This window comes from Cavia porcellus, unplaced genomic scaffold (genome assembly GCF_034190915.1).
Source record: "Cavia porcellus strain 051 isolate PalLab524CR breed Dunkin Hartley unplaced genomic scaffold, mCavPor4.1 scaffold_19, whole genome shotgun sequence".
In the NCBI taxonomy this organism is placed as follows: Eukaryota; Metazoa; Chordata; class Mammalia; order Rodentia; family Caviidae; genus Cavia; species Cavia porcellus.
Genome location: NW_026947502.1, coordinates 64,645,074 through 64,672,722, shown reverse-complemented (window position 1 = coordinate 64,672,722; position 27,649 = coordinate 64,645,074). Strand labels below are relative to the sequence as shown.

The 27,649-nt window shown below is 52.7% G+C and overlaps 3 protein-coding genes and 1 long non-coding RNA gene across 13 annotated transcripts in view; 2 read left to right on the top strand and 2 right to left on the bottom strand.

The window, feature by feature from the left end:
• Nucleotides 1-4,014: 4,014 nt before the first annotated feature.
• Grina (glutamate ionotropic receptor NMDA type subunit associated protein 1) lies at nucleotides 4,015-7,266 on the bottom strand. The gene is made up of 7 exons (XM_003463680.5): nucleotides 7,090-7,266; nucleotides 5,761-6,133; nucleotides 5,564-5,676; nucleotides 5,291-5,491; nucleotides 5,044-5,172; nucleotides 4,807-4,950; nucleotides 4,015-4,725 (listed from the first exon to the last, which is right to left on the bottom strand). Exons 2-7 carry the CDS (start codon nucleotides 6,107-6,109, stop codon nucleotides 4,576-4,578), a joined length of 1,086 nt encoding a protein of 361 aa, XP_003463728.1. The 5' UTR covers nucleotides 6,110-6,133; nucleotides 7,090-7,266; the 3' UTR covers nucleotides 4,015-4,575.
• On the top strand, nucleotides 6,222-18,945 carry Parp10 (poly(ADP-ribose) polymerase family member 10). 4 transcript variants are annotated; one of them, XM_003463729.5, is made up of 11 exons: nucleotides 6,222-6,675; nucleotides 12,425-12,603; nucleotides 12,680-12,934; nucleotides 13,063-13,299; nucleotides 13,379-14,166; nucleotides 14,275-14,496; nucleotides 14,611-14,707; nucleotides 14,906-15,568; nucleotides 15,664-15,797; nucleotides 18,096-18,270; nucleotides 18,349-18,945. In XM_003463729.5, the coding sequence occupies exons 2-11, from the start codon at nucleotides 12,432-12,434 to the stop codon at nucleotides 18,672-18,674; spliced, it is 3,069 nt and encodes a 1,022-aa protein (XP_003463777.1). In that variant the 5' UTR covers nucleotides 6,222-6,675; nucleotides 12,425-12,431; the 3' UTR covers nucleotides 18,675-18,945. The 4 variants fall into 4 exon arrangements, with proteins under 4 accessions (XP_003463777.1, XP_013001197.1, XP_013001195.1 ...); XM_013145743.3 differs by lacking the exon at nucleotides 6,222-6,675 and adding an exon at nucleotides 12,112-12,241; XM_013145741.3 differs by lacking the exon at nucleotides 6,222-6,675 and adding an exon at nucleotides 12,153-12,260.
• Nucleotides 16,872-19,323, bottom strand: LOC134471677 (uncharacterized). The gene is made up of 2 exons (XR_010041262.1): nucleotides 19,103-19,323; nucleotides 16,872-18,277 (listed from the first exon to the last, which is right to left on the bottom strand). It is a non-coding gene; the product is annotated as an uncharacterized LOC134471677 (long non-coding RNA).
• Nucleotides 19,234-27,649, top strand: part of Plec (plectin) — a 59,713-nt gene continuing 51,297 nt past the window's right edge. For 3 of the 7 annotated variants that reach the window (XM_063231237.1, XM_063231215.1, XM_063231214.1), the window contains exon 1: nucleotides 20,632-20,830. In XM_063231237.1, coding sequence (XP_063087307.1) covers nucleotides 20,638-20,830 — 193 coding nt within the window. In that variant the 5' untranslated portion in view covers nucleotides 20,632-20,637. Of the gene's footprint in view, nucleotides 19,423-20,631; nucleotides 20,831-22,919; nucleotides 23,117-27,649 lie in introns of those variants that run through there. The other 4 variants (XM_063231228.1, XM_063231224.1, XM_063231222.1 and 1 more) reach the window with 2 other exon arrangements.

The window sequence follows — 27,649 nt, the reverse complement described above, 5'->3', positions numbered from 1 at the left end:
CATGGCCTTGACTTGAGAGCAGGGCTTAGGTCTTAGCAGCATTCAGAAGACAGAACCTGAATGCCCAGAGGTCATGATAGCAGTTGGTGTAGAGTAGGGTTTTGAGCCTGGTACCAGAGTCCACCTGAACCAGGAAAACCTGGGTAATGGTGAAAATTCAGTCAAGGTGGGATGAAGACAAGGAGAAAGGGCCTCGAGGTCCTGTTCATGAGGAAGCAGATGTAATGGGATGAAGTAGGGCTGGAGGGTTCAAGGCCCACAGGAAAGAGTATTTTAGGAGTGAATATTAGGGTTCAGAAGCAGGGGTGTGTATGATACTGCTTTTTGGGCATTCTGAAAGGTGTGCAATGTTCTACCACCCTGAGACAAAGATGATGTCCATGGACTGAACACCCTGCCACCTGGGAAGCGCTGTCTGAGTCCTGTTGGGAAAGGGACACCGGGGGACTTCAGGGCTATGACCAGGGCTTCATCAGCTCCTGCCCTCTCATCTTCCTCCTGTCCCTGGTACAGGTCCTACTTGTCTAAACCATCACCATAGTCCTCACCAATCTTCCTGCCTCTGCTCAAACCATTTTGAGCTTATCACTGCCTGAAAAATACACTTCAGACTTTTGAAATTTCCACCTGTGGCTGTCCACCCTGGCCTCCACTCATCTGTTTAGCCACCGCCTCAGGTATCTGCGTTCTTCTTCAATGGGTCTCCTCTTCCTTCCCAAACACAAGTTCTGCTGTTCTGGATTCTTAAATTCCTCCTCGGAAATGCTGATAATGAACCAAAGTCCTAAAGTGTGTACCTTCTCTGTCCCTGGTCCTGAGACAATGCATGTGTGGCTCCTACCATAATTAATTAATTCCATGTTTTATACTGTAGTGTACCAGGCCTTGGACTTAGTGCTGGCCTAGGTGTTAAAACTCACAGATCAGGCTAGGGATTTAGCCCAGCAGCATAAGCCGCCTGCCTTGCAAGCGCACAGTTGTGATTTCAATCCCCGGTACCGATTAAAAACAAACAAACAGATCACAATATCTGTCCTGAGAGTGCTTCCAACCTAGAGGTGCTGACCAGTGCTCGTAGTGAGCCATAGAACAGTGGAGTACCTGTGCTAGTGTTGTGGAGCTAGAGCCCAGGGCTGCCTCTACTGTGCTTTTCAACAACCACAATTGTGTTCTTTAGGGTAGGGAAGGTAAATGAGTGGCATATAAAAAAGTGAATTTTCACTGAAGAATAAATTTACTCTGGCTTTTAAAATTTTTTTATATTTATTTTTTAAGATAGGACCTTGCACTAATTCAGGCTGGCCTCAAATTCATGGAAATCTCCTGTTTCAGCCTCCTGAGAGCTGGGATTACAGGCATATGCCACCAAGGCTTTTTTTTTTTCTTTTTGAAATAGTCTTGCTTTGCGGTCCAGGCTGGCCTTATGCTCACTTTGAGCCCAGGCTGGTCTCAAACTTGCAACAAACCTCCTGTCTCAGCCTCCCGAGTACTGAGATTACAGGCATATGGCACCATGCCCAGAATCATTTTGTTTTAATAGTGAAAAAGTTTATTTTAAAAAATAAGAGTGAAGAGTAAGGGAGAAACTGGCTTTGTAGAATGAGTCTGGACCAAGCAGGAGAGAAAAAAAAGCAAAAGTACAAGAGAAGGCAGGACAGGCTATCACGAGAAACCCCATGATAACCTTGTTTTTAACAGGGTCTCACTCTGTCCTTCAGGTGCTCTCCCACCACAGCCTCCTGAGGGCTTCGATTACAGGCATATGCCACCACACCCAGTGCCTCTCTGGCTTTAGTATGGTTAGGTCAGCGCTTCCTCATGAAACCCACTTGTGTACACCTTGGTTGGACAAGTCAGATTGCTGCTCCTGGAGGGGAGGGCAAATGCACCCCTGGGAAGCCACGTAGGGCTACAGTAAGAGAGCTAGAAAGTTCTTAGAGGAAGTTCTGTAAGGACCAAAATGGGTGGCACAGGGGAGGATCTAAGGAAGCATCTTTGACCAAGGTGGTTATTTTATAACAAGTGTCTTGATGCCTACTTAGGAGGACAGACTACAGGAAGGCAAAAGCTGTCAATTGTGAGACAGCAGTCACACAGGCCAGGGTGGGGCACTGCTTGGTCTTTTTTATGATGGATACTGCCTGTTTGGTCTGTCATGCTTGTAGAGGGGTCTTTTCTTTCTCTTGACCCATCATGGTAGCAAAGGGGCCTTGTTTGCTGTCAAGATTCTGTAAAACTGGTTATATTTTAAGCAGGAGAACACCAAGCACCTCTATCTGTGGTGCCAGCCAGCTCTCAACAGCACAGAGGCCTCTATCTATAAGTTCCAGGCAGCTTTTGGCAGCACTGGGCCTTGCAGATTAGCCAGATCCTGGCTTTTCTTTCTTACCTGAAAATCAGTATAGGAGAGACATAATGCCCCCAGCCCCTTGCTCTAAGCTCTGCCTAATACCTTTGTAGCACAGAGCTATCTCAGATGCCTCTACCTCAGATTTTGTTTGTAGCTTCTTGACACAGCTCAACCGGTCTTCAGCCCTAAACCCTTCTCCTACACACGCTTTTTCTGCCCCTTTTCTGCTGAACTTAAACCCGGCTGTGGCTCCTGCCTGAGTGGACTTTTTCTCTACTTGGCCCAAACCCTCACTCTGTTGAACTTCAGCCTGTCCGCAGTGGGCCTTTGCTCTAAATCTTGTGACTACCCTGACCATCTCTAGGAGCCCCCTTCTCTAAGCTAAGACTATGTCTTGGAACTTTTTCCAGCAAACACTATCCTTCCACAACTTACTGGGCAATGATCCCTGAGCTCCTTCTCTGACCTCCATTAAAGTTCTCTTTAGTTTTGCAGATTGTCTGTTTTCCTCTTTAAAGAATATGGAGAAGTCTGTGAGCTAAGTCTAGGTTGGTTCTTTCTCTTGAAAAGGAAGCACTTTCAGGCAGGCACCCTACAGGAGGAACTGGACCTGTTCAAATCACTGACGGGGGTGTGTGAACAGTGACACTGCTACAAGATGGAGCCTGCTCATGGTTCAGGTTGTACAAGGTCAGGGCTGAGCTGACAGTGGGGTAGCTGGAGCAGCAGTAGGCAGACGACAGGGCCTGTGTGCCAGCCAAGGAATGCAGACTTTACCCTGAAGGCACTTGGTAGAGGGGGCTGGCAGATACAAGAAAGCTTGAACAAGAGGAGAAGGGGGATAGAAAGAGAAGTGGGGCAAGATGGAGGAGGGGAACAGCTTCTGGTCTGGGTAGATAATGCAACATCATCAAGTTTGGGGGAGGCTGAGATGCCTGTGGATACCGAGTGGCTCGTGGTGTGTGGGTCCCTTATTTGAACATGAGACCCTGATGCCAATTAAACAAGTGTCCCATGAGGCTGACAGGGAGAAGGAATGGCTCTGGGAGAGGTTCTCATGCCAAACTGGACACAGAGTCCCAGAAGAAAGAACACAGTGGCCCAGGCAGCCTCAGCCCTGGCTGGGGTGGGGTACATACAGAACAGGACTCTAGGCCTCAAAGGACCATTTGTGAGGTAAATCGAGCAGGGCTGGCCACCTGCTTAGAGTCCAGTGGGCTGTGTAGGTGAGGACTGCAGAGTAATGTGCAGAGCAGCAAAGGACCAGGTGCCAGAGTGACACCCAGAAGCCGACCTGTCCAATTCTTCAGTGTCTATACACCTGTGTTGGGTGCATCTGAGGCCCTTGGGAAAGGTAGTAAGGAGCTGGCAGGGTCCATGGCTGTGCCGTGCTATCCCGAGTAGATACAGTCAGGCCACTTGCCACTCTGACCTGGTACCATGCCTGAGAGCCTCAGAATCTTTAATCTCATCACCAGCAATCCGAGGACACACTTTAAAAATGGGGTTGGCAAGAAAGAAGGCAGAGGCATGGACACAGGTCCAGCTCCTGTACTGTCGTTCACTTTTACATTTGTGCTTGTCCTGTCCCTTCAGCAGCCAGAGGCAGCTGTAGCTCCTCTCTACCTCCTGGAGGAAGTGGTAGTGACAGGAGAGATAAGAAGCAGAGAGCAAAAGGTTCCATTTATTGGAATTTTAGTGACAGCAGAACGAGCAGAAGGCTTCCTCCTCCCCTGAAACATGCCATCTCTCTGCTCAGGGTTCAGTATAGGAGAGCCCCACCTTACATGTTTCCAGAAGGCAGTGCTGAGGGGCGGGGAGGGAATGGGGAAATTCTATGCCAGGCTGGGGAGCTGGGACAGGAGGAAGACGTGCACCCTCACCTCTTGACTCAATCCCTCTCCCCTGGGCCTGGCATTGCCCCAGACCCTAGGGTGGTGGGGCTGGCAGACAGGGCTCATGCAACAATGAGTGGACAGGAGGTGGCACAGAGATGAAGCCCCATTGCCCCTTGGCAGGATGAGAGGGCTAAAAGGGGCCAAACAGCAGGTCCAAACAGAAGTGTCTGCTGCATACATACAGGAAGGTTGGAGAGGGGCTCTCCGTGCCCCAGGCCATGCCTGGGGACCAGAGAGAGAGAAAAATATGGTTGGCATTGTGATGCCAGGGAAGGGTCTTGGCCAGCCATGCCTCCTGAGCAGGGCACAGGGAGCTGGGGGTCCAGGCTACTCCTTGGCACGACCAATGATGGTGAGGATATAGAGGAAAATGTTGATGATGTCTGTGTACAGGTTCAGTGCTGCAAATACATACTCCTCCGGGCTCAGGGACAACTGCTTATTCCCCAGCAGCAGTTGAGTGTCCACTGCCAGAAACTGAGGATGACAATGGCAGTGTTGAGAGGTAGCCTTGCCACTTGGTGTCCTCCCACCCAAGGCCACTACCTTGTCACTCACACAAGTGAAGAGCAGGGCACCCAGCGAGGCGTACACAATCTCCAGGATGCGATTCCGGATGAAGATGCAGAGGAAGGCAAAGATGAAGAGCACCACGATGCTAACCAGGAGCACGCCCATGCATGAAGTGAAGTCATAGCGGGTCTAAGGGGATGCAAGAGGGAAGGTGGCTGTGGTGCCAGACCCAGGAAGGCCTCTGGGCCACAGCGCCACAGCCTGCCACGGGGGACCCCTTACCTGCAAGGAGAAGATGACCACTGTGAAGCAGACAGCTGTGGTGATGCCCACAGCCATGATGACTGCCTCAGTATTGTAGAAGCTGGCAATCATGCCCACCATGTAGGACAGGCTGACAGTTAGGATCGACTGGGGAAAGAAGGTCACACCTCGCACTGGGTGTGTGAAGCTGTTCCCAGCCCTAACCATGTTCCCACCCTCCACTGCTCCACTGGTTGGGAGGCTTGGACTTAGGTTTGGGCTTTACCAGTGCCACAAGATTCCAGGGATGCTTTCGTCGGAAGTCCCCACAACAGCTGAGGACAATAAGTGAGATGAAGAAGATGGCATAGGAGACATAGTAGGTCCAGACATTCTTCTGGACAAAGCCCTTCACCTCCCCAACAAAAGTGAACACGGCTACTGTGGATAGAGTCACCGACAGCTGCACAGTCAGCACCAGGAACACCTGGGGAGAGCAGGGGAGTCAGGGCCTGCCCCAGTCACTCACCCAGCCCCCGAGCCCACAGTCAGGTCCCACCTTGCGGATAAAGGCCTGTCGAATGCTCTTGTCATCCCAGTTGGTGGCAGGAAAGTCCTGGTTGTCATAGTAGGATGGGGGCCCCTCCTCCTGGTAGTTCCCATGCTGAGGTGCTAAGGGGTAGGGGCAAGAAATGGAATTAGTTATGCTGGAGGGAAGTGGAGCCCTGCCACACCCCATCAACCATCACTACTCACAGTCAGGATCCTGTGCCTGGAAAGGCTGTGGCTGTCCATAGGGGTTGGGGGGGAAGGGGCTCTGTGGATATGGCCCCTGTGGATATCCTCCTTCAGGATAGGGCCCCTGAGGGTAGCCCCCTTGGGGGTATGGGCCCTGAGGGTAGCCCCCTTGGGCGTAGGGGCTAGGGGCGTGGGGATACCCTGGCTGACCATAGGGGGAGGGCTGGAAAGGGGGCTGTGGGTAAGGGGTCCCAGGGTAGGGAGGCTGAACATAGGGGGGCATGGGAGGCTGGGGCCCCCCAGGATATCCAGGGTTGGGGGGAGGATAGTTGTCTCCAGACACCAAAAAACTCTTTTCATGGGACATGGCCTTGGGTTCTGCCAGCTGCCCCTAGAGGAGAGAGACAGAATAGGTAGCCTTATGTCACAGTGGCCTGAATCAGGTCTGAGACAGCTCCACTTGCTGCCCACAAACCAGGAGAAAGAGGCAGGGACCATGACCTAGTGTGTGCGGAGCCCCGAAGCAATGAGACCAGAGGAACCGAGTGGGGACGACTGGGTGACTGTAGGCCAACCCAGGAGGTGGGGGAAGGGAAGAGAGGGGGAAGGATGGCTGGCTGTGTCGAAATTTGGAGCTTTGGTGGAGCTTTCTCCCACTGTCAGCTTTCAGCGTCAGACAGCTCAGCTGGATGGGGACGGGGGGCAAGGCTGGGGACGCTTGGGGGTGTGCCCGGCGGGCCCTCCCCTTCGCATTCCGCCCCTTTAAGCAGCTTGACGAGACCAGAGGTTGCAGCTATTTCTATCCCAGGAAATCCCCACGCCATCTGTGACCAATGGAGCCCTGATCTCCCTTCCCAAAGACTGGGCCTGACAGTCCGTCGCTCCCAGGGCGGGAGAAAGCCTGGATTGGTTGCCCGGGTGTCTGCCAGTGGGGTACGCCAGCAACAGCGGGGTGCGGGGGTGTGTGGGGGATGGAAACGAGCAGAGGGCGTATCGAGAAACAAAGCAGGCGTGGTGACGCCCGGGCTGGGGACGATGAGGGTGGGGCGGTGGGCCAGAGTGCATGTCGAGGGTGGGTGGGCCCTCCGGCGGAGCCAGGGGCGCCGGGGCCGCAGGTCCTGCTCCCGCGCAGCGCGCCGCCCCTTTCCTCCTGGTTCTGGCCACCGCGGCTCCCTGCCCCCACTGCCGCCGCCACCAGGGCTGAGCGGCCATCCGTTCTGGCCGGACCGACTGACCCACTAGCGGTGGCCGTGTTTGGCTGCGCAGAGCCCGAGACGCGGGGGCGGCCGGTCGACCAGGCTACTGCCGGGGGCAGGAAAAGCTCCTAGGGTCGGGCCGGGGACTCACCGCTCCCGGGGCGCCACAGGCAGGTCCGCTGGTGTCCGCTGCGCACCGGCGCGGTGATGGTCGGTGCGTCCGCAACCGCACCGCTCTGGGGCCGACTCCGCTGGGCCTGCGCCTGCAGCTAGGGAGACGCAGAGGGGCGCTGTGACGGGGCGGGCCCGGGGCGGGGCCTGTGACAGGGCGGGGAGGGCCTTTGTGATGGGGCGGGGTCCGACCTTGTGACGGGAGGCTGGGGGCGGGGCTTATGGTGGGCGGGGCGGAGCTTCAGCGCGGAAACCAAACCTTCTAGGTTCAGTTTTTTTTGGTGGTTTGTTTGTTTGTTTGTTTGTTTTGGTGGTTTTTGTTTTTTGGTACCGGGGATTGAACTTACGACCTCACACTTGCCAGGCAGCACTCATGCCGCTGAGCTAAATCCCCAGCCCCTAGGCTCAGTTTTTGAAATGTGGGGCTGTGGGCAACTCTCATCCTGGACCTAGTCCTTTACCTTACACTGCGTGCAGAGGAGTGTGATTGGGAGTTGATAGCTGAAAACGTCTGGAGAAAGGGCTCTGTGCTGGCAATTTGGCTCTCTTGCTGTTTAAACAATTAGGAAATTGATGACAACAGGCAGAATTTGCGGAAGCTCCAAGAACACTTTTCCTGGCCTTAAAACACAGCATTCTCTCTTCTTTTCATCCAAGTCTATTCTAAACCTAATTGCTTACTGGTTTAACTGCCCATTCTGCCAGTCATAGAAACCAAGTGGCCAGGCACCATTCCACAGGTCTCTGAATTAGACCTCAGCCCAACTAGGAGAGAAAAAAACTCCCTCATACAGATCTGTTATTGGCACCTAGGGGAGCATAGCATTCAACAGAAAGCCAGCAGCTGCCACACATGGCCCAACCTGCAAAGAGCCGGTTCCACAAAAAAATCACAAGAAACATGCTGTGCTTGCCAGCATCCCCTGTACCCTATCACCTGGCCTTAGACCCCCCTACCCAGAGACCCAAAATTTTGCACCCCTCCTTGGCAGTATATCCAACCCTTACCTAAACTTTCCTTTGCCATATAAAAATATGCCCTCACCCCTTGCTCAGGGCCAATAGTCTTTTTGCCCTTGGCCCAATCACACCCATTTGGCAAACACTGCTTCAACTTTGCCTGCCTCAGTGGTCTTGGTTGTGCCTCAGTTTCCCTAACACCACATACACCTCTTGTTCTCAAGTCTTTGTATCTATATACTGTTAGCAACCTGAGTCTGGGTTAACTCCCTGCCTTGGCTCTGGAGGTTCTCCTAAGGAAATTCTGGCTGTCACCAGCAGAGTATCCTCTGGGTGGTCCCAAGTCTCTGTAGTAACTCAAACTGGGGGACCTTCTAGTGTTCCCTGGCTCTGGGGCAGCTGGCCTCCCCTAGGCCAAGCATTGGTTAGGAAAAAGCCCTCGCCTGCCTGCCTGTAATCTCAGCACTTGGAAGGCTGAGGCAGGAGGATCACTGTGAGTTCAAGGCGAGTCTGAGCTACAAAGGGAATTCAAGGACAGCCTAAACTGCACAGTGAAACCTTGTCTCAAAAAACATCACCACCAAAAAAAAAAAAAAGAAAGAAAGAAAAGAAAAGAAAATGAAAATGAGACTCTCCTTTGCCCCTGATGTGCTGGTTCTATGTTCAACCACTGCATCTAGTGAAGGGAAACCCTAATCTGTAGCTTTTGCAGATACCAGTGGTGTAAATATTCTCACCATGGTTGATTTCAAGCTACCACCAGTTTAACAACAGGTTCACAGTGGCAGATACTGCAATTGGAACTGGGATAGCAATGTACAGCCTGTTAGGAAGCAAAGAGTCCCATGAGAAGAGAAGCTAGAGAGCACGCTGGACAAACTTAGGTTTTACAGAAGCAGAAGCTCATACAGTTTGAAAGATTCTTAGAAAAAATGACAAATACAAAGTTGAGTATAGGACGTTAGAAGGGTCTGGGAAGTCTGGGTGTGGTCATGCATGCCTGTAATTCTAGCATTTGGGATGCTGAGGCAAAAGAATTGCTGTGAGTTTGAGACCAGCCTGGGATACAGTGAGTTCAACCAGTCTGAAGTACATAGTGAGATCCTCTCTCAAAACCCCAAATAAAAACAAAAGAAGTATATGTGTGTGGTGGTGGGGAGGCTGGCAGGTGAGAGGCCCTTCAGGGTTTTTAGCTTCATGCTAAATCTTCCACTAAGGGCCAGTTGAGGGGATAATACAGAAGGAAAGGCCAAATGGCTCTGTGGGAAAGGCTAGTTTGTGCATTCCCTGAGTTTATAGTTGTGGATGAAAAATGAGAAGCTGAGCCTAATGAGCATCAGGATGTGTGCATCTGGGCAGAGAGGGACTGGGGCCAGTTGGTGGAGTTAGGCCCCAAAAGACCTTTAGTTGTTACTGTTATCTGAAAGAATCTTGCCCTAGGCCGGACACTGTAGCTGGAAAAGCCTTGGAGGCAGAACCAAGGAGCTCCTAGGAATTTACCTGTGGTGCAAAATGAATACCAATGGGCTACCTGCTCATCACTAATGCCCCTCAGGCACCACCCCACACCTAAGCTACATGTATGCTCCCACTCCATGTGTCCGATGGAGAGATTGCCAGACCCCGGAGAGAATATGCCGGACCCCGGTAGGTTGGGGGAGTTTCTTCCCGCATTCTTTTTTTTTTTTTTTTTTTTTTTTTTTGTCTTTTATGGGTACCGGGGATCAAACTCATGACCACACACTTGCAAGGCAGGTGCTTATGCCACTGAGCTAAATTCCCAGCCCCTTCTCCCCACATTCTTAAAATAAAGGTCATTTATATTTCATACTTCTTATCTTTTCAGCTGCGCCACAATTCTGTCATTATCAATCCTGAGATCTGTGCCAGTTTAAAAGGCTCACTCTGCTCTGTGGAGAATCTACCATGGGGATGGGTGGGAATGGCACTGGGAGGTGAAGAAGATAGGGCCATCCAGCAAGAAATACCAGCAGCTGGGGACGGGGGTGGAGGGCGGGAATAGGGAAGATGGCACCAGCTAGCATCACTGCTTGCTTTAGTAATAACAAAAACTAAAACCAAAGCAAGATTATGAATGTAGAGGCAAAACTTTAATTGGGAGGTAAGAGAAAATTGAGAAAGGTCTCTTAACAGTAGCTAGAAGGCGTGCACTCTGGTGAAGGAAAGGTAAAGCAAAGGTACTAATTTTATGAGCTGCTTATGATGGGCTGACATCTGGTTGATCATTATCTTAGTTCCTGTTTAGGAGCTCCAAAGGAATTGTCAGGACTTCAGGAGCAGTTTGGCTTCTAGGAGAAGGAGTCCTCATGATTTGGAGTAGTCTCAGTCCCAAGAGGCTCTGCTAAAATATGAGTTCAGGGCAATGGAGATTTCTGGGTGTGGGTGTTCATAATCTTGAAGGGTGATGAGATAGGTTAGGTAAATATAAGGTTAAAAAGCTTTGTTTTCATTTTGGGAGGGTGAGGCAAGAGAATCACAAATTTGAGTCCTGCCTGGGAAATCTAGTGAGACCTTGTCTCAAAATAAAAAATAAATACTGAGTGTGGAGGCATATATCTGTAATCCCAGCACTTGGGAGGATCACCACAAGTCCAGGGCCTACATACTGAGTTCAAGGCTACCCTAAATTACAGAACAAGACTTTGTCTCAAAAGACACAAACAAACAAGCGAAAAGATAAACAAACAAACAAAAAAATTGGCCAGAGATATAGCTCAGTGGCACAGCACCTGCCTGGCAAGCACAAGGTCCTGAGTTTGAGTCCCTGTACTAATAAATAAATAAATAAATAAAAAATTAAAAAGGCTGGAAAAAGGACCTTGTATGTGAAGGTCCTGGGTTCAATGCCCAGTACTTCAAGCAAAAACAAAAACAAAAAAGCACCTTGTTTTGACAACTTTTAGACACATTCTGTATGTGACTAACATGCCTGTGTCCAGGGAACTAAGAAGAATTTGGCCTGGAGTTATAAAATGACAGTCAAGTGTTGTTCTACTTTTAGTTACCTATTGGGCATCTACAGGCATAAGTGAAGAGTTACAGTTTTTAGAAGAAACAGCTTTTAAATCCTTGTATGGCTCATAAAAAAAAACACAAATCATGCTTTAAGGAGTAACAAGTGAAGGACAGAGTCTGTCTTCCGTGTCGAAGGTGCTAGGTTTGCAGTGCTGAGACAGTGGGCTGAGCAAGGGTCTGGACCTGGTGAAAGAACAACAGAGGTAGGCTGGGGGTGACTGGGGGATGGAGTGGAGAGCAGCAATGGGCACAATCTTGGAAGGATTGGGGAGCAAAAGGGCTCAGAGGCTGGGGGCATCGGGGATGGGTAGAAATGGGGATTTTCCAGGCATAAGTCTGGGTGTGAGGCCCAGCAGTGCCCTGGGCCCTGACTGTTCCTCCATTTCTCCTTTTGTGGTCAGGATTATTGGATGTAAGCCTGTCAGCGCAGTGCCTGTACCTCTGTGATTGGTCATGATGAGAGCAAGGATACCGGCAGAGAATGGAAGGGTTAGGTGGGTGTCAGGGCTGGAGAGAGCTGAGAGAATGAGAGGCCACCCTCTGACCCAAACCTGGTCTCTGCTGAGATGAAAGTCTTTGGTGTCAAGGGTAGAGCTGCTCACCCTCAGCACCTATGTGTGAGGCTTGGTCCCCTGGTGACTTTAAGGATCAGTTTGGGGGAAGTAGCTGAAGGCCAGCCTTAGCTAGGGCAGGAGGCCTGCAAGTCCAGTGCTGCTCACACTGACAGAGGCCTGGAAACCCTACACCAGGAGCAGTTACTCAAGTCTCCTTGCTTGGTACATTTAGTGGGGAAGGTAATTGGCCATTTCCAGGTCACAGGGAAAGGGTGAGAAGTAGAGGACAGCCAGAGGACACTCCTGTCCACCCTGCCAAAGCAGAAGCTAGAGTGGGCCCTAGAGGGCTAGTGACTGGGCTGTCAGGAGGGTTCTGAGAGCTCTGCCTGGCTATCACCTCCTCATCTCCTAGTGGGCTGAGTTTGAGACTACAGCAGAAGTAGCAGCTAGGCCACAGAACCAGGGCCTGGCCTGAGCTCTGGCCCCTCCCTCCCTGTTTGCTACCCTCAGTTTCACTTTTGTTTTCCTCTCCGATCTCAGGCAGAAATGCAGGCAGGCACCTAGTTCCTACCAAAGGCCTAGGTCTGGCTGGCAGGGGAGTGTGAGTGTGGGACGTGGGGGTGCCCACAATGGGGTAGCACCCTGGGTATATAGAGAAGGAGCCCTGGGAGGGAGCAGGAAGGGTACCCCAGTCAGCTGGACAGACCTAGTAGGACTTAGAGGAAGTGGAGTAGGTCTCTTCCCTACCCTAATGTTCCATTTCAGGGTTATAATGGCAGAGGGGGAACCGGGAACGGCAGTGGAGGTCCATGGGCTGCCCTTTGATGTGCCAGATGAGCTGCTCACACTTTACTTTGAGAACCACCGACGATCTGGTGGGGGGCGTGTATTGAGCTGGCAGAGACTTGGCCATGGGGGCATCCTCACCTTTCAAGAACCTGCAGGTGAGAGGGTTGTAGAAGGGGGCAGCCTGAGTGTCTTGATGCTACAACAGTACTGATTTCCTATACCTGCTCGCAGATGCTTGGAGGGTATTGGCCCAGGCAGAGCATCGATTGCAAGGTGCTCGCCTATGCCTGCGGCCAGCCCCACCATGTGCCACTACCCGCCTGCTCCTCCAAGGGTTGCCAGCTGGCACCACACCCCAGCGTCTGGAGCAGCATGTTCAGGCCCTATTGTGTGCCATAGGACACCCAGTGCGGCCCTGCCGTGCCCTGGCCAGCCCCAGGCCTGACAGGGCCCTGGTCCAGCTACCCATGCCTCTTCCTGAAGCAGGTAAGAGATGGGACTGGAGCTGAGGTACTGATTAGGAAAGATGTCCAGAGCCTATCTGCACTTTTCTTTTCTTTTTTTTTTTTTTTCAATGGCACCAGAGGTTTGACTAACCTGTACTTTTCCCACAGAATTCCGGGTCCTAAAGGAACAGGCTCAGAATCTGGGCCTGGATGGGGCCTCTGTGTCTGTGGCCCAGGTGCCCCAGGCTCGAGCAGTGCGTGTGGTAGGAAGCAGCCCACCCGTGGACTTGCTGCTGCTGGAGCTATACCTGGAGAATGAGCGCCGCAGTGGTGGTGGGGCCCTGGAGGGCCTTCGCAGCCTGCCTAGGCAGTTGGGCACTGTCGTCTCCTTCCAGCAGTGGCAGGGTAAGTATGCAGAACAGACCCAGTGGGACTTTCCCTCTCCCACAGAAACCTGATGGACTTTCTTTTTCTTTCCTCCAAGTGGCAGAACGGGTGTTACAGCGAGATCACTGGCTGCAGGGCTCAGAGCTGAGCCTGGTCCCCCACTATGAAGTCCTGGAGCCTGAGGAGCTTGCTGAGGGCACTGCTAGAGGGAACCACCTATCCGTGATGGATCCTGGAACTGTGGACCATGGTCTCCTGGAGGCTGGAGGGCTGGCAGGGGCCCCAAAGGGTGCAGGGACTATAACTATAGATTCTGGGGAGGCACCAGGGCAATTAGGAGCCTCTCTGGGAAAAATAAACAAGGGATCTTCAAGACAGGTCATACTAGATGATTTGGGAACTGTGAGATCTCCAGAGCAAGAGGGGCTAATGAACCAGGGTCCTGTGGAGCTGCTGGAGCAGGAGAGTGCCATGAGCGTGGAAACTATAGGGTCTCCAGAGCAGGCTGGGCTCTTGAGCCCAGAGCTTAAGGGATCTGCAGGACTGGTGGGCCCAATGGAGAGCTCCATGAAGTTGCTAGGGCAGCAGGGCCCAGGACCCTTGGATCTGCTAGAGCAGGAGGGCCTGATAGGAGTTGCCATGAGCTCACTGGGGCAGGAGGGGCTGGTGAGTCCAGTGGATATCACCATGGACTCTGCAGGGAAGGCTGGGTTGGAGAGCCCAGGGCATGTGGGGATGCTGGGGCAGGAGGGCCGGGTAGAGATTGTGTTGTCGATGGAGCCAGGGGCAATGCGCTTCCTGCAACTTTATCATGAGGACCTTCTTGCCAGCTTGGGAGATGTTGCCCTCTTCCCACTTGAAGGAATGGATGTGACAGGCTTTCGGGTAAGCAACTCCTGGGAATTCTTCATTTCTGGGCCCTTCTGCTACAGGAGCCTCACACTTTTCCTGTGTTCTGAACCTGCAAACTGTCCCTCTGCTATGTTCTTGTAGCTCTGTGGAGCCCAGGCCCCATGCCAAGCGGCCCAGGAGTTGCTACAGAGTCTGCTGGGCAGCATTAGCTGCCACATGCTGAGCCTGAGGCATCCAGGCAGTGCCAGATTCCTGCTGGGGACAGAAGGACAGCACCTTCTTCAGGTTCTAGAGGCTCAGTTCCAGTGTGTTTTTGGGACAGAGCATCTGGCTAGTGCTACTGTGGACACAAACTCTGAAGAGGTAGAGGTGGAGTTTTACCGACTCCTCCCCTTCTGTACACCTCAACCTCCCAGCCCCAGGTGCCTCCTCAAGCCTCATCCAGGGGCTGATGACCCTGACATCCTTTCTCCACAGATGGATCCCACTGAGGCCCTTCAGGTCCTCCCTGCACACAGCTACACTCTGTGGTCCCCAGAGAGTACAGGCGCTGACCAGGAGAATGTGAGCCTGGGTAGGGCTCCCTCAAGATTCCAGAATGTCCTGTGGTCCTTTCTTCATCTCACCCTCCACCCCACTTTGCACTCCCACTTTCTAGGCCCACTTTATACCCCTGAACTCATTTCACTTTTCATCTATTCCAATTCATTGTCCTTTGGTGCTACTATGACTGGGTCTGCTGCATGATGCAGTGGCCTTTCTCTACTCTTAGAGGAAGTCCAAGAGATGCTGGCCACCTTGGAGAGCCTAGATCTGGAGCACTGGAAGCCCCCGGAGCTGCAGGAGGAGAAGCATGAGGAACAACCAGAGGATGCAGCAAATCCAGAGGAGGAGGAGAGTATATCTGGAGCTGGGGAGGAGCCTGTGGCACCTAACACTGGCACACCTGATCATGAACAGCTGAAGGAGGAGGCTGCACTGCAGCTGGCCCTCCACCGCTCACTGGAGTCTCAGGACCAGGTGGCTGAGCAGAAGGAAGCTGCCACACTAAGGCGAGCCCTGGCCCTCTCCCTCTTGGAGCAGCCTCTGTTGGAGGCAGAAGAGCCCCTGAGTGGCTGTTCAGATAATGGGGCCCAACTGGTGGTGCATGTGTCTTTTGAGCAGGATATGGAAGAGTTGGACCGGGCACTAACGGCTGCCTTGGAGGAACACCTCCAGGAGAAGACAGTCAGGCTCCAGGGCCATGTGCTGCCCACAGAACTGTGTGCTCCCCTGGAGCGGTGCCATGGTGTGAGTGTTGCCCTGTGTGGTGACAGTATTCGTCTCCGTGGCTTTGGGACCCAGCCTGCTCGTGCAGCCCGCCACTTAACTGCACTTCTTGCTGGCCCTTGGGATCAGAGTTTGGCCTTCCCCTCTGGGGTTTCAGGTACCACCTGTGAGTCTGCATCTTGGGTTTGGGTGAGGGGTCAGTGGTGGCTATTGGGCTGGTACCCCAGGCATGGCCCTGTTTCCTCTCTTCTCATATATTAGTGCCAGAGCAGAGCTTGAATGAACCCTTGGGTAGACTGGAGGGTCTGGCAGAGAGTACCAGGGAGTTCCAGGAAGTGGTGCAAGCCTTCTACAACACCCTGGATGCTGCTCACAGCAGAATCTGCATTGTCCAGGTGAGCCCACACCCTGCTCACTGGCCTCATGGTTCCCTGTGAGCTGTGACAGTCACATGCATCAGTGTCACCTGGCCAGGAGTGCTCAGTGTGGGCAGGCTGGAAGGTGACCTGGTGATGAGGGAGCACCAGGGTTCTCTAGCCTTGTTCTTGCCCAGTGGTCATTCACAAAGTCTGATGGATAAGACCAAAGAACAGAGAGGTTAGGGAGGCTTGGAATCTGACCAGCAGGGGTGAGGCTCTCTGCTGAGGGGGTATATGCCCTTCTTGGAGACACATTCTTATCTAGATCATGAAGTGGTGATGCCATCTTGTGGCCATAGTGAGGATTACTTATTTTCACAAAAGATTCTTCTGTTTTAGGGACTCTCCTGCCTCTAGTAGAGGTAAAGGACCATGCTGGCCCACTGTGATGTGGCAGCCTCTTCATGTGCTTGAGTACTGTGTGTATCTGTAGATCAAGCCCATTGTGCAAGTGCTGTACCACAAAGCTACATCCCTGGTCCTTCTTTCTATATGTTCTGGTACTATTTTTGCCAACATTTTTCCATATATATATATATATATATATATATATATATATATATTTTTTTTTTTTTTTTTTTTTTTTTTTGGTACCAGGGATCAAACTTACAACCTAGTGCTTGCCAGGTGGGCAATTATGCTGCTGAGCTAAATCCCCAGGCCTTTTCCAGTATTCTGATTTGCCAAATTTGGTAACTGAGCACAGACATGTTTCCCAAAAAGGCTAGGAATAACTGAGGAGCCCTAGTAAAGCCCAGAAGCCCCCACCTACCCAGGCAAGTTAAAGAACAGTTGAGGGGGCTGGAGATTTAGCTTAGCGGCATAAGCGCCTGCCTTGCAAGTAGGCAGTCGTGAGTTCAATCCCCGGTACCGATAAAAATGAAAAAGACCAAAAAAAAAAAAAAAAGAAAGAAAGAAAAAAAAAGAACAGTTGAGAAGGAAGGACCTGAGAGGCGAGGCCTATGGGAAATATGAAAAGTAAAAAAAACGCTAAAAACTCTTCCATAGTTTCTTAGCATTTTGTATTGGTGGTAAGAAATCCAACATGAGTTTTCTTTCAACTTTTATATTTTTAAAATTTATTTGTTTGTTTTTGGGTACCAGGGGTCGAACTCACGACCTTGAGCTTGCCAGGTAGGTGCTTGTATCAATAAGCTAAACCCCTTTTATATTGACCTTGGCTTTACGCTTGTAGTTTTCCTCATTTCAAAGGTTGAGGTTCCAGAGGCGCATCTTTCCCACCACTCTTCTTGGCTCCTCCCCATCTGGAGGTAATGCCTTCAGCTCAGAGAAATGGTCCTTCACTGTGTGTCCCACGCTGTCTCTTATCTTCTGGGGGAGGTCCTGTGACACAGGCTTGCTTCCTTCACCTGCCTCACTCGTGGTCACTCATCATTTGCTACTTCCTTTCCTGCAACCCTGCTCTCTGCATCATTTCCTTATTTCCATCCAGATCCTCTGGCTGAATCTTCAACTTTCACCATTCATTATCTGGCTCACCCAAAGAATTTTGCTGAGCAATCCTCTCCTCTTACTTCTCCCTCCTCCTCCTGTTGTGCAGGAGGAGACCCAATCCTCCAAGTTGAACCTCCAGCTGAGCAATCTTATTCTTGTTTTTGTTTGTTTGTTGAGGCAGGCTATTTGTTTTATGTAATTTAGGCTGTCCCTGAACTCACTATATAAGCCCAGGTTTGTTATGAACACTCAGCAATCCTTCTGCCTCAGCCTCCTGAGTGCTGAGATTATAGGCATGTACCACCACCCCTGGCAACAGTCCCATTTTTAACGTGGAAACTCTTATTTTTAGACTGTTTCACAACAGTTAGTTTTGTTCAGGCTTGTTCAAACAAGCAAACAAAAATTCTATCTGTTTGGGTTCCTGAGTTTGTTCCTCTAGAACTGACCATTGGGTTGGCTGCTCAAGGCCTTATCTCCCACCTGGGTCTTCCAGGATTGACGGGTCTGTGGGCATCTCTTGGTGTTGGGAATGAAGTCCTGAAGGCCATATAGGCACCTTGCTGGGTTTTTCATTGAACAGTTGTAGAGCAGATGGAGTTTACCCTACTACAGTCCTCCCTGGAGGGTTAGGCATCTCTGGAAGCCTTTCCATGCCACTTGCCCCATGAAGGTGGTACGTTGGGGGCTACAAGGTCTCTCCCAGGTCTGAAGTCCTCCACCAGAAGGTTCCTGATGGCTGAGCTCAGCTCCATCCTAGGTCATCCACGGTGTACGGAGGAACTGCCAATAAAGCCGGCTCTGCCACTCACCTTGCAGGTGCAGCGTGTGTCCCACCCGCTGCTGGAGCAGCAGTACCAGCTGCACCGGGATCGTCTGGTGCAACGCTGCACGCAGCACCCTGCAGAGCAGGTCCTGTACCACGGCACGTCGGCGTCCGCGGTGCCTGAGATCTGTGCGCACGGCTTCAATCGCAGCTTCTGTGGCCGCAATGGTGAGGCCTGGACGGGGAGGGGCGGAGCGTCCAGCCAATTCAATGTTGTGACATTTGTTTGCCGGTTCCATCCCACAGGCACGCTATACGGGCAGGGCGTGTACTTCGCCAAGCGCGCCTCCCTGTCGGTGCAGGACCGATATTCGCCCCCCAACGACGATGGCCACAAAGCGGTATTCGTGGCACGGGTGCTGACAGGGGACTATGGGCAAGGCTGCCAGGGTCTGCGGGCTCCCCCTCTTCGGGCATCCGGCCACACCCTCCTGCGCTATGACAGCGCTGTGGACTGCCTCAACCAGCCCAACATCTTTGTCATTTTCCACGACACCCAGGCGCTGCCCACCCACCTCATCACCTGCAAGCGCCTGCCCCACGTTTCCTCTGCAACCCCTCTTGAGCTTTAAGGGCCCTCTCCAGCCACCTGACTCCAGGCGGGCTTGCTCCTCAAATTCCCGCTCTCACACCCCGCATGGCGATAGCTAGCAGGGGCCAAACAGACCCAGAGCACTGGGCCAACGCGCTCCTCCGCCGGACCCACCACCAGGGGTCAGCAGAGCCCAGCGGGAGGGTACGCCGACTGGACACGCCCGTCTTGGCCCGACCCCGCCCGAGCGCGGTTCTGTTTTTGAATAAAACCTGTGCGCGACAGGGCAGAAGGACCCTGGAAACTCAAAATTCGACCTCTGTTTGGGAGTTGGGGGACTCGTCCCGGCCAGGGTCGGGGTCGACCGTTCTCGGGGCGGGGGAGAGAGCAGGCAGCTGCCCAACGCTGCGGGTGCTGGGCGGGGCCGAACGCACCGGGGCGACCCCACGCTGCCTTGGTGGCACGTACGTTAGTCCAGCGGCGTCTCCTTGCCTACCGGCCCGCCCTGCACGCACTGGGAGAAGGCTGCGCGGGACAGAGGTGCGGGCGCCTCCCGGCAGAGTTGCACCGCAGGCTGCCGTTCGGTGGCCTCAGGAACTCCCTTCCCCGCGACACGCCGACATTGCTCGCTTGCACGCTCTCGGTGGTGCTCCGCGGCGCGACTCTACGTCGGGGCCGGCTGAACCGGGGCGGGGCTCCGAGCTCGCCCCGCCCGCGCTGCCTCCGCAGCTTCCCGGCCTCCAGCAATCTGGCTTCAGCAGCCGAACAGAGGCAAGCGGAGCCACCAGGCACGTAGGACCCAGCTGGGAGGGAGAGGTGCATCATGTGCGGGAGCTGTGGGGTTGGAGTGGGATCTTGGCCGCAAGCCACCCACCCGGAACTAGGGGCTGTGTCGCAGGCCATCCTGCGGTCCCTTGGAGGACAGCACCTTCCAACGCGCTAGACATTGCGGAACTGGACAGGCAGTGTGAGGGCTGTGTGGGTAGGGAAGGTTGCTGCGCCAGGCTTTGGGCTGGAGCAGAGGTGAACCCCTGAGAAGCCAAGGGACCCTGGAGAGGGGGGCTTCCAGCTGGGTACCCGCGATCTCCTCAGACCTTGGCTTGAGGGAAAAGGCACAGAACCTACATTGTGCCCCACAACAACCCATCCTCGCGGAGACAGAGCCCCATTCACCTCTTGCACGCCAGCATCCTTGAGGCTTGCGGACGCGTGGGTATGCGTGCTCCCTCATTGCGCCTGCAGGGAACAGGGCGGACTGCCTGAGCATGGGCTTGGTTTCTCGCTCAGTTTTGCCGCAGCCTCACTCCCGCGGCCCACGCTGCTGCGACTTTAGCTATTTATAGATCTTCTCTGCAGAGATCGAGGTGGGACTGTGCGGGGCTGGAGGTGGTGTGGTGTGGTGGGGAGTCCTACAGACTGAGACAGCCTGGAGCTAGAGTGCCAGCGTCCAGGGTCTGGGCTGGAGGGGGTGGGGTGTTCTTCCAGAGAACAGGAGAGGAGGGGGCCTGCCGGTACTTGTGGATGGCCTCCTTTGCCAGAGATTGTAATAGACGAAAGGGAATCCACCGTTGGGATGCAGAGCGTTTAGGCCAGTGTGTGAATGGGAGGGAAGGTTGGGTCAGTGTCAGTGTCCAAGTGAAAGTACTTACCTCCTCCGTCCCACTTGACCACTTGACAAGGGGTTGGAACTGGTGTCCAGTGATAGGGATGCTCGTTGGGTTGTCAGTGGTTGTGTGAAGGGAGTGCCTGTCAATGTGAGGGTTGTCAGCGTTGTGATACATTACTGGGGGTGAGGTCAGTGTCTGAGTGTCACTGTGTAGGTGTCTGAGGAGAAGGCTGGATGTGGAAAGGGGAGAAACTGTCAGCATCTAGGAGGGGCGTGGTGTCAGTGTCCAGGTGAATGGGGTCAGCGTTTAGGTTGTTGAGGAGGTGGTGGGTTGGTTGTGCAGTATCGGCTTCTCACATGCAAAAGTATGACCTTCCTGCTCTCCCTCCAGGAGGCCATGTCGGGTGAGGACTCCGAAGTTCGAACTGTGGCTGAAAGTGGCTCCAATGGAGGCAGTGGCTCCCCCAGCCCTGGGGACACACTGCCTTGGAACCTTGGGAAAACTCAGCGGAGCCGGCGAAGTGGAGGCGGCTCTGGAGGCAATGGGAGTGTCTTGGACCCTGCAGAGCGGGCTGTCATCCGCATTGCAGGTAACGTAGAAAGGCCTGGTCAGCTTGGTTCGTTAGCACAAGCACAGGACTGTTGACTAAGTACCTACTGCCTGCTGTTTGCAAGTGTTTGGTCTAGGAGAGGAGAGAAGGGGATCCGCATGCAGGTCAGGCAGGGTCTCTCTTGTCTCAGGTGAGTGCAGGCAACACAGCGCCACCTGCTGCCCTGGCCCTGGCAGCTGTGAGAGGCCAGAAACCCAGCTTTTTGCTGCAGCCTGTCATTGCTGGCTTCTTGATACCAGTCCAGAGCCCTTGATAAGACAGTGATCATTATCTGGGCCCCTGGGGCCAAACTGCTTATCAGGCTCCTAGTCTTGACTGCCACATAGGGGTGGGTGTGCACAGGAGCATGGAAGGAGAGAATGTGTGGCCAGTGAGAGCCCTACTATTCCTGAGCCAGAGTCCAGCCTTGTCCTACATTAGATTGCCAGTCTGAGGAGAGAATGGGAAAAATCCAATGAGAGGCTCAGAGGGAGGTGGTGGGCAGTTGGAGGGTGGTTAGTTGGAGAGCAGCCAGTCCCATTGGGAAGTGGGTCACTTAGAACTGGAGGTCATTGGGCAGAATGTGCTAGAAAAGTGAGTACTGACCCCATTCCATCTTGTAGGACCCCCAGGACCTTGGTGAGGCATCGGGAGGGCAGAAGGCAAGGAAGGTGGACCAACACGTATGGGGAAGGCTTGGGGGCCACTCCCCAGAGGGGTGGTAGTACTGTGGGTATTGGGGAACTTTGTCACTGGGGAACTCATAGAAACAGAAGCAGAGAAGAGGTATGGGCATGCTCTCAACGCTGCCAAAGCCCACAGGCCCAGGTGCTTGTGGGTGACCTGATCTTTCTCATAGGAGATTTTAAAGAATGAAGTAATTTTTTTTTCTACCTGAAAAGGAATCACAAGTTTCTTTTCTACCTCCTGGACCTTTCAAGATATGAAGGAATGGAATGGGGCTGTAGTGACCCTCAGCAGCACCTGCTGCTGGCTCTGGTGGTCTGTAGCATTCTCTGTCTCTAGCTATGCTGTAATGGACAGCCCCTGATGCAGGGCCTTTGTGTTCTCTGATTATCTTATTAGGACTTCTGTTTTGAGGGCACCCAGAATTTAAGGTCTGAAGGAATATTACACCAGGGGGTTCCAGGAAGGAGGACATGAAAAAATGTTGGTAGACAGAGAAGATTTTGCCAATCTGATGGATGGAAAAAACTGTCCTTTCATTTATTACTGAACTTTTTTTTTCTTTTTCTGAAAGTTTCTGAAGTTTACTGAACTTTTTCTTTTACCGGTACCAGGGATCGAACTCATAACCATGCACTTGCAAGGCAGTTGTATATGCCTGCTGAGCTAAATCCCCAGCCCTATTACCAAACTTTCTGTTACTCTGTGATTTGTCTACCCCAGTCCTTCCTTCCTTTCTTTCTTTCGAGACAGGGTCTTGCTATGTAGTTCAGGCTGGCCTCGAACTTACAGTGATCCTCCTGCCTCAGCCTCCTGAGTGCTGAGATTACAGGTGTGCACCAGCACCAGCACACTCAGTTTCCAGTCCTCTTATGTGTAATTTTTTTCGTGTTTTCAGGGCTCACTCTTTATTTATTTAGAGACAGGGTCTTGCTGGCCTTGAACTCACAGCAATCCCCCTGTCTCTGCCTCCTGAATGCTGGGATTACAAGTGTGCCCCACCTCGCGGGGCTAAGGGATCCTTATATATTAGAGAGGCCAACATTATCTCCAGTATTGTAGCAATTCTAAGTGAAGGGAAAAAAGGAGGGAAGAAGAAAGGTAGCACAACGGTGGCCAGTGAGGTCGCTGGTTGGGGCAGGGAGGGTTGCTGCACAGGCTGGGCTGATCGGGGAGCGGCCGTCACAAGACTAGGACTCCAGGGAAGGGGAATCGAGCCGTCTGGCTGCTGTGTACGAGTGGGTAGTGAGCAGGGGTACGCGATCGCAGGGACGCTCCTGCAGACGCCGCGCGCTTAGGGCCGAGGCTCTGCGCTAGCGCGGGCCAGGCACTTCGGGGACAGAGTCTAGCCTCGGCCGGCACTGCCCCGCCCCGTCCGTGGGGCATCCTGGGTGCGGGGCGGGGCGGGGGCGGCCTCTTTAAGCCGCACGCGCCTCAGCTGCTGTAGCAGAGCGGCAGCCTGGGCTGGAGGCGGTTCCTGCGCGTCTGGTGCAGTGTGTCCCATGTCCAGCGGCATGGCCGCTCTCCTGACACCCAACCTGGCACCCGACGAGCAGGACTTCATCCAGGCTTACGAAGAGGTGCGGGAGAAGTACAAAGGTATGGAACCCCCACCACCTTACCCACCCTCTGGGCAGCCTTGCAGCGCTCGCTGGGTCCACCAGACTGACAGCTGGCCGCTGATCACTTTATGGAGGTAGCTGTCCTGACCATCCACACAGAAACTGACCAGCCACTGGCCTTTCTGCCTGGGTGACCCCCCCTTCCCTGCCCCCAGCCCATGGTTATAGGTCTGGAAAAGGGGGAGGCGGGTTCTACAGAGCCCCCGTAGCCACATGCCCTTAATAGGGCATCCTGCAGCTCGAGATGGGGTGGGCTGGGGTGCGGGCGCAGGCAGGACTCAAAGCTTGTCAGGGTTGGGGTCTGGGCCAATGTCTGGGGTCTGTGCCAGTGGACACGTGGGTTATGGTTGAGCTGTCCCTGCCCCTGTGCTGGGGCCCTGCCTAAGGGGCGGGTGGCTGCTGCTGCATGACAGTGGGTCACATAGCTGTTCTGTTTCCTCATCGAACCAAACTGGCTGTGGCCTGAGCTGGCTGTACCTTCCCATGGCAGGGAAGCCCCCTGTACCCTGTTTTTGTCCCTTGTGGTAGCTTTCCCTTTCTAGTTAGAGAAACCTAAGAGTGACTTTGGCAGATCTCTGTTCCCTGCTTCACACCCTCCTGGAACCTCTGGGACTGCCCAGGCCCTCACTATTCTTAACTGCCTGGCTCCAGGTTGAACCACAGGGCTCTGAGCAGCCATAGACACTGCCCTGGCTCCTAGCCCACAGAGGCTGGCCAGGGTTGAGGTGGGGGCTCCAGGCCGAGCTGAGAAGACCAGGTTCCAACACCACCAGGCTGGTTTTGTTGGCTCTGCCTCCAAGAGCAGCTCAGGGAGAGATGTCCTTTGAGGGCTTTGCCTGGAGCCCCATGGTGCTGCTCGGCCCCAACCCCTACCAGGCAGGGTAGGTTTTACAGTACTTCAGGTACCGTGGATGTATTTTGTGGGTCTCTTAGCCAGTGTGTGGCCGACCTGTTGGCCTGTGAGTCTGGTTTACCTGGGCTGGGTCATGTCTCTCTTAGGATAATGGGCTCTTGAGCCTGACTGCTGCACTCTGGGGAGCCCTTAGGAGACCAGCCTGATGCTCATGCTGTACACGGTTGGCCATGCATTGGAGGGCCCACCTGGACAGGGCTAAGCAAGGAAGCAGCTCCTGCCTGGGCCACAGTTCTCCTTTTTATGAACTGCCACTCGTTTGAGAAGAGTAGTGCTTTCTTTGAGAGCAGTGATGGTGAACCTTTTAGAGAGTTCAGTGATACAGTCTGCAGCAGCACTGATGCCTGAGGTTCGCCACCTTTCTCTGGAATCTTGTTGAATCATGTTGAATCATCCTGTACTGAAGGGCTGTTTTTTTATCAGCTTCTAGGGGATGGGGACTTCCTGGTCTTTGGATCATGCCCTGGAGGTTCCTAGCATCAGTTCAACATCCATCTATTTCCCCTGGGGGCTGAGGTGGATATGGACATGTGACACTGTCCTGGTTCATATCTGCCTTCTGGGCTTGGTTTTGGAGGCCAATGGAGGGTGCTGGGGACTCCTTGTCTGGCTCCCGACCATGGGCATAGAAGTGCCTGTCTGAGGTGGAGTCATAAGATAGTTAGTGGCCCTGCCCAGATGTGTGTGGTACTTTCCTGAGAATCAGAAGCAGGAGAGCAGATGTTAGAGCTGAGAGTCAAGAGAGCTTCTGGGGCATGCCAGGGACCCCAAGTCTTCAGGCAGCGGATGGATTGATGAAGGGCAGGGAGCCATAGGCTGAGCCTGAGGAATACTCCACACTTGACCCTGGGGACCCTTCTACCCTGTCCTTGGGGTGGGGATCCTGGGGAGGCAGTTCGTAGTGAGGAAGGCAGAGGGCCTTCCCTGATGGCAGCCTGTGTCAGCCTTGGGCCCAGCCTAGGCCAATTGCTCTGTGGAGGCAAAGAATTCCATCTGTCCTCAGAGACCCCTGCCAAGCCTATGCCTAAACTGAGGAAGAGCTCTGGCCTTTGCTCCTGGCCTCCTCATCACTCTGGCATTTGTCCCAGCCACTTTCACAGAGACGCCACCTTCTTTTTCTGACTCTCACCCCACTGACCTTCACCTCCTTTCATACCTCAGGCCCTTTCCTGGACACGTCATTCCTGGCTCTGTCCTTGGAAATCCCTGATCTTCTATGGCATACTGCTGACCCCAGGACATATTTATTTAAATTTTTTTTAATTTTCAGTTTTTTTTTTTTTGAAACAGAGTCTGGCTATTATAGTTCAGGCTGGCTTTGAACTCACTGTGTACCCCAGGCTAGCCTCAAACTCATGGAGATCGTGCTGCTTCACCTCCTCAGTGCTGGGATTACAGGCATGTGCCACTACACTCGGCCCTGGGATGTATTTAACTTCCTCTCTGAGCCCCTTTAGCCTTCCCAGCATCCCTGCCATTCATCCAGAGGAGATTCCTGTAGGCCCTAGACTGCTGAGGCATACGTGGTGGGAGAGCTCTGAGACTCCCATTGGAGGGCACCTTCTTACTGTGGGACTGTGGGCTGGCCCAACTGCAAAGGGTATCCTGACCCCTGGTTCCTCTAAGCTGGCCTATGACAGCTGACAGAAGATGGGCCACTGTGATATGTCATGGGAGCCTAGAGAGGGCTGTGGCTAGGTAGGGGGGCAGGGAAGGATTTGAGGGAACATGAGATAAAGAGGGGACAACTGAGTCCCTACAGCAGCACCGTACACCTGGTGTACAGGGGCGCATCCACAGGGTCAGAGCATCTGTTGCAAGGGCCAGGCAGGAGGATCTGGGCTGCTGGTGTGGCTACATAAGGGCTGCCTATCAGAGATGGCACAGATTACAGGCTGGGGCTGGGGTGCTGACACAGAAGTAGTTCCAGAGCAGGAGCAATAGGTATGAGAGAGGAGGGCAGGAGTGAGTACTCTTGGCCAGTGGGTAAGGTTTGGGTATCCACTGAGGAGGCCTATACTGCTCTGGGGAGTGGAAAGGGGCAGGATGAGTATTAGTGTGTCCGTGAGAGATCCCAGCTAGGGGGCTCCCCCACCTTGCTTGAAGGCCTCAGCTTTCCCAGTGCCAATATGGTGGCATCCTGCTTACTTGTCCCTGACCTCTGTAGTGTTAGACTTTGAGCTTGGTTATCTGTATCGCTGGCATTAGCCCCAGCCCCTAGCCAGTGTTTGCAAAATGCTTACATGGGTGAATGGTGATGATGAATGCAGGGCATGGTGTGCAGTGTCTGGAGCTCCACTAGCCATCATTAGGGGTCTTAGAGAAAAGACTTGGCCTACGTTTACTGTCAGAGTCAAATAGGCTACCCAGTGTGAGCTGCATGCCTATAATCCCAGCACTCAGGAAGCTGAGGCAGAAGGATCAATGCCAGCCTGGGCTACATATTGAGTTCAAGACCAGCCTAAACTACACAGTGAGATGTTATTTCAAAAAAAAAAAAAAAAGTCAAATATGCTGGGGAAAAAAAAAAAAAACCATCAAGCTTTACAGGACTATGTAAAGAAAAGTGGTGAAAGCTGTATCTGCCCTCAGACTCCCTGTGAATGAGACCAAGGGAGAGAGCAGGCCAGCTGAATCTGCAGTTTTCTGTGAAGCTGCTGGCTTTCCGTGTCAGCCCTGATTAGGTTCACTTCATGCTTATTATTACTGTTTTAGTTGCTTTATTGAGATATAATTCTCATGCCTGACAATCACCCACTGAGTGTGCCAGCCCATGGGTTTTGGTGTATGTGTAGTTGCGCAGTATCCTCACCAACAACTCCCAGAATGCTTTTGTCATGCAGCCCCTGGCTGTGCTCATGTACTTTCAGTCCTCACAGGTTGGCCTGTGTTGGACAAATGGACAATTCATATACATGGAATCCTGTGATTTTGTGACTGGTTTCCTTCAGCATGTTTTCAAGGTTTGTCATGGTGTATGAATATCAGTACTTCATTTTTTGTGGTGGGATAAATTCCATGTTGTGGCTATTCCAACTTCCATTTGTTGTCTACTAGTTAATGAATATTTGAGTTTTTTCCACCTTTCAGTTGTTAGGAATAGTGGCACTACGTAGCTTTACGTAGCAGTTTTTGTGTATCCGCATGTTTTCACTTCTCTCCAGTGGATAGCTAGGAGTGGAATGCTGGGTGGTGTGGTAATTCTATATTTAATCATTTGAAGAACCGCCAGATTGCTCCCAGAGTGGCTGCAGCATTCTCCATTCCTGTGTCAGTGTATGAAGTTTCTAATCTTTTCACATCCTTGCGAACACTTGTTATTATCTTACTTTTTGTTTATAGGCATCCAGTTCTAGTGGGTGTGAAGTGGTGGCTCATTGTGGTTTTGATTTGCATTTCCTGATAGCTAATGATGTTGAGTAGTTTTTCATGTATTCATTGGTCATTTGTTTAAGTTTTTTTTTTTTTTTTTTTGGTGCCGTGACTCGGATACAAACCATTTGTTTAAGTTTTGAGAAAAGTTTACTCAGGTTCTTTGTCTAGCTTTATTTTTCTCTCTTTTTTGTCTTTTATTTTATTTTTTGAGACAGGGTCTCA